This window comes from Piliocolobus tephrosceles, chromosome 5 (genome assembly GCF_002776525.5).
Source record: "Piliocolobus tephrosceles isolate RC106 chromosome 5, ASM277652v3, whole genome shotgun sequence".
Classification (NCBI taxonomy): Eukaryota; Metazoa; Chordata; class Mammalia; order Primates; family Cercopithecidae; genus Piliocolobus; species Piliocolobus tephrosceles.
Window position 1 is genome coordinate 51,458,480 of NC_045438.1, and position 11,019 is coordinate 51,469,498.

The 11,019-nt window shown below is 41.6% G+C and overlaps 1 protein-coding gene across 5 annotated transcripts in view; it reads left to right on the top strand.

Annotated features, from left to right (window-relative positions):
- The window catches only part of IYD (iodotyrosine deiodinase), a 33,699-nt gene extending 23,131 nt beyond the window's left edge, over positions 1-10,568 (top strand). For 2 of the 5 annotated variants that reach the window (XM_023205855.1, XM_023205857.2), the window contains exons 4-5: positions 291-447; positions 3,989-10,568. In XM_023205855.1, the coding sequence (XP_023061623.1) occupies positions 291-447; positions 3,989-4,171 (340 nt within the window). In that variant the 3' untranslated portion in view covers positions 4,172-10,568. Of the gene's footprint in view, positions 1-290; positions 448-1,607; positions 1,781-3,988 lie in introns of all 5 variants that reach the window. The other 3 variants (XR_002730371.2, XM_023205854.1, XM_023205856.2) reach the window with 3 other exon arrangements.
- Positions 10,569-11,019: the final 451 nt, after the last annotated feature.

Here is an 11,019-nt window from a genome sequence, read left to right on the forward strand (position 1 = left end):
CCCTGGCTGAATTTTGACCCAGTGCATGCTGGGTAATAGGACCTGCGCTTGTATTTTTCAGCATTTCATATGTCTTGTCATACTAGGCACTTACTAAGACATGTTTATGAAATTGAATGATCCTGGTCAGAAAAAGAGGAATGAGACAAAAATAAAAATTCTGCAGCTATTCAATTTAAATATAAAAGATGAGTAAATAGGTTTTTATTTTTATCATAAAGAAGCTAAGGTAGTAAAAGAGAACAAAAAATATGGGCAAATATTCTCCTCAATCTCTTTTCTCTTCACAGAACCAACTGGATTAAAGAGTACTTGGATACTGCCCCTATTTTGATTCTCATTTTCAAACAAGTACACGGTTTTGCTGCAAATGGCAAGAAAAAAGTCCACTACTACAATGAGATCAGCGTTTCCATTGCTTGTGGCATCCTGCTAGCTGCTTTGCAGGTATATTGGGACATCAAGGGTTAAAGGGTGGCCTTATTAGAACATTTCAGCTGAGTTTTCAATTCAGGGACATTTGGAAATTGTTTTTTAATCTAAAGTGGAATTCCTAAGTGAGGTAACTCTGATGTGAAAACTGACTCTGGAAACCTGGATTGGTGAGTACGATGGTTCAATAAGTTGGGAATTCACTTATCACATCATTTCAAGGTTAGAAAAATTGGGGATGTGTTTGCCATCATCTGTAACAACATGAAGTTTCAAGGGTTTTGGCAGACACACATGAAGAACTTTGGAGCCTAAAAGTCAGAGGCTAACTCCCTGGATACGTTTCCTGTTGCTCTTAGAGAAGACGGAATGACTAAAAAGCCATGAGAAGGGCTCTTCATAGAGCCCCCTTTCTGAGAAGTTTGCATTGCATGGCATTAGGAAGATGGTCACATGCTTTTCAAAAATTCCATCTGCATGGGAACAAGAGCAGTGCTAACATGAAATGGAGCAGGATTGCTCTATAGTTTTCAAACTATTCATGCATTCACTCAACAATGCATTCACTCAACAAATATTTTCTGAGCTCCTTTTTGTTTTGTTCTGAGACAGGGTCTCAATCTGTCACTCAGGCTGGAGTGCAGTGGCGCTATCACAGCTCACTGCAGCCTTGACCTCCTGGGCTCAAGTGATCCTCCCACCTCAGTCTCCTGAATAGTTGGGACTACAGGCATTCACCACCATGCCCGGCTGATTTTTTACTTTTTTTTTTTTTTGTATAGATGGGGTTTTGCCATATTGCCTAGGCTAGTCTCAACTCCTGAGCTCCAGTGATTCACTCTTCTCAGGCTCCCGAAGTACTGGGATTACAGGTGTGAGCCACCATGCCGGCCTCTGAGCTCCTTGTATGTGGCAGTTCCTGGGAGCCACCGGGGATAGTTTGTCTGATGAACTGTATATTCTAGCAGACACTGGGGGCTGGGTAGGGGATAGAGAGAGATGGTAAACCCATAAAATAAACGTGGAAAACGAGATTATAAGAGCAAGAGCAAGTAATCATACTTTTAAGAGACAATGGATTCCACAAAAATAAAAAGAGCTCCTTCACTATCTCAAAGAAAAGTATATATGTTGAATAACACCTCCCAAAATGTAGTCATTGAAATGTGTTTTAGGTTATTGGAAAAATTATCCTGAAGGAGCTGGCATTGATTTCCTTCCTGAATCTGTAAGCAGGTAAATAATGGAATCACCATGCGGCGTCAGATTGCAGGGCACCGCTACCTGATCCAGGGTCCTGGAAGAAGCAGCGAAGCCTGCAGTAAGCTCAGCTCACAAGGCTGCCCGGGTGCCTCTGCAGCGGGCAGTCTTTTTCACTTTGCCATTGAGTTTGCTGCCCCCTAGCTTTCATAAGGCATAATCCCGAGAGTAGGTTACGATTAGTGATGGAGGCAAGAAAAATCTCCATGAAGCCCCCATCTCCGGTATGGTGACTGGGTCCAATAAGCGCGCCGTGCATGTCTTATAGAGGCAGCTTCCAGAACTTCCTGGTCAGGTTTAGAGGTGGTGATCTGACTGGAAAAGCTGGAAAGGGGCAGTGGGGGGGAAGTGTCTGAAAGCTCCTCATTGCTTTTACTTAGATGTTTGTTATTTGGAGGCTTGGAAAGAGGTCGATCGGGTACCCCTTGGCCACTGAGTCCCCCATCAACAGGCATCAGCATTTCACTGGGTGGGGAAGCTCTGCTTCCATGGTTGGCTCTGTAGTCATAGGAACTTGCCGTGGTGGTTGTTGTTTAAAATAAAATATACAAGCCTTTATTAATATATTAAATACCAAGAGCTAGTAGTAGCTCTATAATTTTAAAGTAGTGATGAATGTAATGATATTTTAAAATATCTGTAACAACTGTAAAATGATATGAAAATAACTGGATTACATTGGTGATAAAGTCATAGATATTGCTAACACTACTGTGGTTTGCTGCCTACATTTACAAAGGAAGAAACTGCTAAATTTCAGTTAGATGTTAGTGAATATAAAGACTTTGTTTTTCAAATTCAAGTTCATGGACCCACCAAATTCAATCTTTGGCCCTTTGGGGGTCTGAGGATTCCAGTTTAAAAAATCCTGACCTATAATAAGACCAAAGCACTCACATCGAGAGAGTGAAAGATAAAATAATAATAGAAGTCAACTTAACATTAATAATATTAGTGGAATTGTTTAACATGGTCTGTGTATTTGCAGGTTTCTACTGCTAGAGACTTACAAAATTAAGTATGGAGTAAAAGCTATGTCTTGAAAAGGACCAAAATATAAAATGACACCAAATTAAGGTGTAATTATTTTCTCAAAAAAGTTTAAGATTTATCCATTCCAAGTTCAAATACTATGTGAAGATACGATCAAGGAGAAGAAACACCATGATAAAGTAGAGCTAATGACAGAAAGAAGAAATCAGTTAGGTTTTCTGATGCGTGTATTCTTGAGAACAGTCTCTCAGGTATTGTGAAATCTTTGTTAATCAAGGTATATAATGATGTTGTATAAAAGACCTTCAGCAAGAAACTATATCAAGTCACTCTAGATTCATATATGTGTATATGTGCATGTGTAGAGAGATATATATACACACACATATGGGTTCACGTATATATGGTTCATATATATATATATATGGTTCAAATGCCAATATTAGAGTTATTGATATTAAATCATAGATTCCAGGCGGATCACTGGAGTTCAGGAAAGAATATTTAGCAGGAAAATTGGCCAGGTATTATGGTTCACACTTGTAATCCCAGCACTTTGGGAGGCTGAGACAGGCAGATCACTTAAACTCAGGTGTTTCAGACAAACCTGGGCAATATGGCAAAACCCCATCTCTACAAATAAATACTAAATATAGCCGGGCATGGTGGTGCATGCCTGTAGTCCCAGCTACTCAGGAGGCTGAGGTGGGAGGATAGCTTGAGCCTGGGAGGCAGAAGTTACAGTGAGCTGAGATCATGCCACTGCACTCCAGTCTGAGCGATAGAGCCACACCTTGTCTCAAAAAAAAAAAAAAAAAAGAAAAGAAAAGAAAAGAAAAAAGAAAAGAATATTTAGTAGGAAAATTATGTCGCATTTGGGCTAGTACACTGCTTTGGTGGACTGCTCTTACGATTTGGTTCTTGTACCAGGACACAGACCAATCACTTAGCTAAAAGGAACTCCCTGTGGTTTTTGCCTTGCCTTTACTATAGTTGTATTCCTACAGTATTTTTCTGTAAAATAGCCATTCCTATTTCTTAAGCATCAATGAAAAATAATAATATTTTTCTTCTTCCAGAAGCTTCCCACTGCTTGGTTAAAAGAAGGGAGGGGATGGGGAGATTGATGGCGGCAGGGAGGTTCACAATACCATTACCTGAGCTGGCAGCCTCTTTGCTGCCCAACTTCAGGGAAATGATAGGAAGAGCAGGTATAAACGGGACAAGAAGGTCCCCAGGTTAGAAGGGAGAGCAGTCATTCTGCCTGCTGACTTTAAAATGCTTTCTTGTCCTCTTATTTTAGAACGCAGGTCTGGTGACTGTCACTACCACTCCTCTCAACTGTGGCCCTCGACTGAGGATGCTCCTGGGCCGCCCCGCGCATGAAAAGCTGCTGATGCTGCTCCCCGTGGGATACCCCAGCAAGGAGGCCACAGTGCCTGACCTCAAGCGCAAACCTCTGGACCAGATCATGGTGACGGTGTAGGCAGGGCCGCCCAAGGGAGTGTCAGGGAGGCGGCGCCCCTGCTTCTCCCTGTGCTTCTTGCCTGCTCCTCTCAGGTCTCTTGGCTGCTCTTTCTCCGGGTGTCAGGTCCCCTCATTGCTCTTCTCGGGTGGCCACACTGTGTCGAGAAGCCTCTCCACACTCTGTGGCACTTCCAGTCCCATAAGTCCTGTTTCTTATCCACTTTGGAAATGCATGAACACTTTACAAAGAACATGCCCTGGTTTTTAAATTTTAAAAGTTACTCTAGAAAATCACTGTTGGCTTTTTTCTTGTATTTTTAAAAAACTCACATAGAGGAGACAATCAGAAATTTACCACAGTCCCAATAATTCAGCTACACGATGACTCGAATTTAAATTTAGATTAATCAAATGGTCTCCTGCTCTCTGACTTCTGGTGTCTTTTAGACAAAGGATATGCTTTTGAGAACTACTTTTTTTTAACTGAACTTCAGGGACACTCTGCTAGTTTTGAATAAGTAACCATCAAAGTTACTGAAACATGGCCAGGTGCAGTGATTCATGCCTGTAATCTTAGCACTTTGGGAGGCTGAGGTGGGCAGATTGCCTGAGCTCAAGAGTTCGAGACCAGCCAGGCCAACATGGTGAAACTCCATCTCTACCAAAAATACAAAAAAATTAGCTGGGCATGCACTTGTAACCCCAGCTACTCAGGAGGCTGAGGCAAGAGAATTGCTTGAACCTGGGAGGTAGAGATTGCAGTGAGCCAAGATGCTGAGATGCCATCACTGCACTCCAGCCTGGGCAACAGAGTGAGGCCCTGTCTCAAAAAAAAACAAAAACAAAGTTACTAAAATGTCACCTTCACAGAACAGGACAGGGTACACTTGGGTCGCACGGGCCTGGCTGGCATGTAAATGGTCAGTTGCACTGCCTAATGGTGTGGTAGATCTGACTTGTAGCATTCATAGAAGCTGCTAAATACTCAAGAATCTTGCAAGACAGTTATTAAACATTCATAGCTTGAAATTGCTCATGGTGGGAGAATTTACATCACAACCACTATAAATCAGGGCTTGCTTTCTTTTTCTTCAAGAGAGCTACTTACCATACACAGCATCCACAGTCTCCCTTCTCTTTCACCCCATGAAACATACTGACGCCTTTTCTCCAGATGATAACACAGCTGTTTGGGCCTGATAGGGTCACAGGTGCCAGGTTGGGAATGCCAGATGTAGTCTTCACCCATCACCTTCTGTCATCCTCCCAGGGGTGTCGTATACAGAGGCAAACTCTTACAGCTTGGATGATTTCTCATCAAGCAACTCTACTCACCTCTTTATCCCCTTCCACTATGCTTTTCTTCTTCTTGTCCTCATTTTCCTTGAGAAAACTCTCTCTATAAAAAATTTCCATATAGTATGTGGCTTATAAACAACAGAAATTCGTTTCTCACAGTTCTGGAGGCTGGAAGTCCAAGGTCAGAGTGTCTGCATGGTCAGGTGCTGGTGAGGACCCTGATCTGGGTTGTAGACTGCTGACTTCTCGTTGTGTCCTCATATGGTAGAAAGAGGCTTAGAGCCTCTGGCATGCCTTTTATAAGGGCACTAATCCCATCATGAGGCCCCACCCTCATGACCTCATCACCTCCCAAAGGCCCCCCTCCTAATATGGTCACATTGGGGGTTAGGGTTTCAACATATGAATTGTGGGGGACACAAACATTCCGTCCATGGCACCTACTTTATAGGGTTTGGCATGCTGCTTGGTACATGGTTAACATTCATAAATGGTGGGTGCCCTTACTGTGGTAGACACCATTGTCATTGCAAGGCAACCCTGCTTGGGATTCAGGTGAGCAAAGGTAACATGGGTGAGTGAGGGACTCGCTCCTCTTCAGAGAAGCCCTCCTGTGGCTCAGGGGCAGCTGCAAGGCCAGATGGAGTTGGCCTGCAGGGAGTCGGCCTTACCCCATCAGAGACCAACTTGAAGGATTTTTTTCTGTGTGTAGTTGAGTTATCAATCTGATATGCAGACAGGTTACTTACTTCCGAAGCGTTGTAGCTGTTGATTGCCACTGCCCCGTGGTTCTCACTCTTTGCAGGAACTCTTTAAATTTTTATTTTAAAAATTACAATGGAAATGTCTGGTCATCACCTTAACCAAGTGACAAAGTCCTAGCACACCATTAATGGTAGGATAACTGACATTAGGTGTTCCTGTTGGGATGCATTATGAAGCATTCCTTCCAAAGATATCAATGGAAACTAATCAAGTCTTACACCTAACTTTCAGTTTACAGTAAATACTGAGGATAAAGAAGTTAATGGCATGGTGGAATAACCAAAATGTGTGTCATTTTACAAGAAATAGGCCTGGACTCTTTAAGGAGTGAGTGTCACTGTGGGAAGAATAAAAGGGGGACTGTCTTGTCCTTGCTACTCAAAGGGTGGGCCTGGGCCCATAGCATCACTGGGACCACCTGGGCGCTTGTTAGAATCAAAGATTCTCAGGCCTCACTTAGACATCCAAAATCAAAATCTGCATTTTAACAAGATCCCCAGGTGATCTGCATGTCTGTTGAAGTCTGAGCTCTGTTTCAGATAACCAGAGACCCAACAACCAAAGGCAAAGCACAAGCCTTGATTGGATTTTGTTTTAGGAAAAAATCTCATAGGTATAAAAGACAACTGGGAATGTTGAATGTGGATCTAGTGGTAGGTGATATTGTTAGTGATGTGAGTGATGCATGCTGAAGTACTGAGAGATGAAGCATAATATTGACAACTTACTCCAGGAAAAAAGAAGGTGTGTGTATATGTGTGCGTTCGGCGAGTGTGAGAGAACTAACATGGTAAAATGTTAGATGGAGCATATAGCGTTCTCATTATACTCTTATTTTAAATTTATGTTTGAACACAGTCAAATCTGAATGGAAATACATGTAAATAAGCATTTCTTTCAGTCATATAAATAATTTGCCTAAAAACGCCCTCTAAGTCCATCATTAGGTTAAGCGATTTACTGAAGGTGCAGATATTATGCTTATTTCATTGGGTTGTTTTGGAATGTCCCCTAGTTGGATAGTTTGAGGCATGAAAACGAGAATCAGAGGAGAAATAAGGCCAGAGGCTCACATTGCTTGCAGGGAACCGACTGAGTAATCAAGAAGAGGAAGGAAGCCCTGGGAAGGAACGTAAAATCCATTTCAGCCCGCCTGCCCCTTGGAATGGAGGGACTGGAAACACCAGACACTTCTGCCCCAAGCACACCCCACACTAATTTCTGCTGCAGCATCACGATCAGGGCAAATCAGTACAGTCCCCCAGCCATCAGTGGTGTCTAGAAAAGTAAAGATAATTTTCTTCCTTCTCTCTGCAGCCTCAAGCTCTTACTAACCTTTTATGCGTGCATAAATGTAGTCATGTGACAACTGTGCTCAAAGTTAGAAATAGTGGTCTGGGAGGCTTATAGATCCTCTTGCTGTTTTGAGGCCTTAAAACAGAAAAAATAATGGAATGATTGCATCACTGTGAGGAAGTATACTTAATTAAGAAACTTGAAAATGGTTTGTGTCTTACTGATAGGACTCACCTGAAGACTCCACTTTGCCGAGAGGGGATTTTTAACTGAAAGCTGTGTTAGCCAGCACAGGGTAGAGCCATGGTCCTCATACTTGCTGGCATCACTCATGTAGGGGTCTGTTAAAGCACAGATTGCTGGGCTGCACCCTCAGGGTGTGTGATTCAGCAGGGCTGGGTGGTGCCCAAATGCTCCGTTTCTAATGTATTCCCAGGTGTTGCTGATGCTGGTGATTGGGTACCACAGTTTGAGAACCATGGGGCACTGGCAATCAACAAATGCAATACTTCTGACTTGACATGATAAAAGTTCATTTGTTAGGCAGGCAAAGTCCCCTGTGGGCCTGGAAACCCTCCGAGACAATTACTTGCATGGGGTAACCCAATAATCCGGTGGGATGCACCTTCCAGGGCATGACTGCCTCCTTCCTAGAGGCAGCAGGGGGAGGAAACACTGGAAGAGCTCACCCCAACAATTCCATCCTACGTTGGCCCAGGAGTGACCTCCTCACTCTCATAGCCCTTTGGCTAGAATTAGTCATGTGACCTCACAGGAGGTGGAGCAATGTCATCAATGTTATCCCCCTGCACCTGCAAGGAAGGGGGCCCAGAAGTGTGTAGGTGCTGGATGTCTCTTCCCCAAAACACATAACTCTGAATTTAGAAAATAAAACTGGATATAACAAACAAAAAAAGGAGGGGAGAAGGAAAGTTGAAGAAATTGGTGAAATCAGAATAGGACAGTGAAAAACATAAAGATTTTCTTCTGAAACACTAAGATCGGTTGATATTTGTCTAATACAGATTTAAACAGAGTATTACTTTGGGCCAAAGAAAATCGATACAAACATACATAAAGTGGAACTAAGATTGACTTCTTTCTAGACATCCCCGCCTCTGCCCACAAAATGGAAACTTCCATCAAGAAGTACTGGAGGATACTTCAGTATTTCTTTTTATTTTCTCCTCCCTATGAAAGGAAGAGTGACTTCTCTGATGCATGAAATTGGGGGTAGTTATTGCACATGTTCAAACCCCAACAAAGTAGGGTTTTAAGCCAAATTTACAAACTGGGGGTGATTCACCTTACAAAGATGATCCACCAATTGGTTTTTCTATTTACTTTATTCTTGCTTTGTCACCCACGCTAGAATTCAGTGATGTGATTATAGCTCACTGCAGCCTCCAACTTCTGGACTCAGGTGATCCTCCCACCTTAGCCTCCCAGGTAGCTGGGAATACAGGTGCACACCACCACACCCAGGCTAGTTTTTCTAAATATTGGAGTTCCCAAAGAGTATTCAAACTGATGTGATATTTGAAAAGACATTTTGTAAGCATCTTTTTGGAATATCAATAAGTGGAAGAAAAACACATAGTTATTAGTGGATATTTTGCCTGAGAGGCATGAGAAATATAATTGTTGTTTTGCTAGGTATCAGCAGAGTGCTCTCTTATAATTTGTGTGAAATGGAAGCAATGGTAACATCATGTTTTCAATTCACACATATATACAAGTAATGAGAGGTCCAGAAGGAATGTTGCTCCAGCTCTGCTGCCACTGTGCCTCCCTTCTCCTACCCCACTCACCCCACAAAAAAGGCTGGACACTCAAAAAAAGGTGCATTTATCTACCTTTTAGAGAAGGTGAATAGCAGAGAACTGGAGGTGGGAATGGTAAGGAACTTCCAGCAGGAGATTGGAGGGAATGGGCTGACGCATCTAAGGCTGATGTCAGGTCCGCTCCCTACCTGGGTGGCCTCAGCAAATGACGTCCAGGACATCCAGGGGCAGGCTCGAGGGAGAACAGTCCCTGAAGCCAAAAACCTGCCAAGCTAAATACAGTAGTTCTAATGAAATGTGAGAGGCTATAATCCCATTTGGGAAATTCCTAAAAAGTCATGAGGCAGGGGAATGGTTTATGTTATTATCATGACCTGAGAGTCGTGGCTCAGAGCCAAATGTTCAGGATTAAATTCAACAGCATTAAAATTTCGTTAGAGCGAGATGGAAATATGTTAGCAATGCCTGCAGAGTGCCAAGTAAATGCAAAAGCCAATGAGATCATAAAGGAAGTTGTTAGCTAACCTAGGTGGAGTCGCCAACTTCCTTCTACTCTAATAATTAAAAATAAAAATAATACTTAGGAGGTAATTTGAATAAAGATTCTAAAATCAAACTCCTCTGAAGGGTGAAAACTGGGAGCCTCCTCTTGCCATAGGAACCATAGCACTCAGGGCACTGTCTTCCAGCACTGGAGTACTGTCTTCTGACCTGAGATCCTAAGCAACCTCTGCTCATCTGAGATGTCCACCATATTGTGGGCATGAGTCCTTGACAACAGTAAATAGTACATCTGTTCTCTTGTTGGGTAAATGATTTTCCAAGTCTGAGAATGTGTGGAACTCATTATGGAAATAATGCAATAATTCAAATCCATAATATTGATACTTTCATGTTAAGTTTAGGAACAATATTGTGTATGCTCCTTAAGTGATTTGAATATTTTAAAAGCTTATGATTCCAATTTGAAATATGAAATTGATTTTAAGTTTGTGATTTGAAGTTGAAAGGTATAGGAATATTTAACTTAGCTCATTACAGCATTAGACTGTATTAGACTAGATTTACTGTGTTTATAAGTGTAATGTATTAGATTTACAAGAGATGCTTAAATATATGAGAATATTTTGTCTTAATTGATATAATCTGATATAATCTTGTCATATCAATGATTTGAAGTGCTAAAATAGAAAATCAAAATCAAATATGATAAATTATACAAGAAGTTTAGAATGTTTAAGAGATTTTAATAAATAGAGCCTATAACTGAGACTGATGGTTTAAGGAAGTTTGGCTTATTCAGCTTGAGTTAATCAAACATGAATTAAAGGCTCCCTTCCCCAAAGAGATTTATTTTATTTTATTTGTTTACTAGTTTTATACATAGAATAATAAAATGTGTATATCAGATCAGAATGCTTTTGACAGAAACTAATACAAACAAAAAAACCTCACTATAACCTAAACAAATAAGGGATTATTTTTCCCTCCTAGTGAGAAGTCTGGAGGTAGATATTAGATGCTGGTCTATTGGTTCAATGAAGTCAGTGCCAAAGTCTCAGTGGTTCTCTTGGCCTTTCTTCATAACCAGAGGATGCTGTTATAACTTCACCAATCACAACAAGCACAGTGCTTGAAACATAATAGGTGCTCAATACATACTCAGTACATGTTGAATGTGTGCAGAAATATATCTCTATCTAGTCATAAAATTTTAGAATGC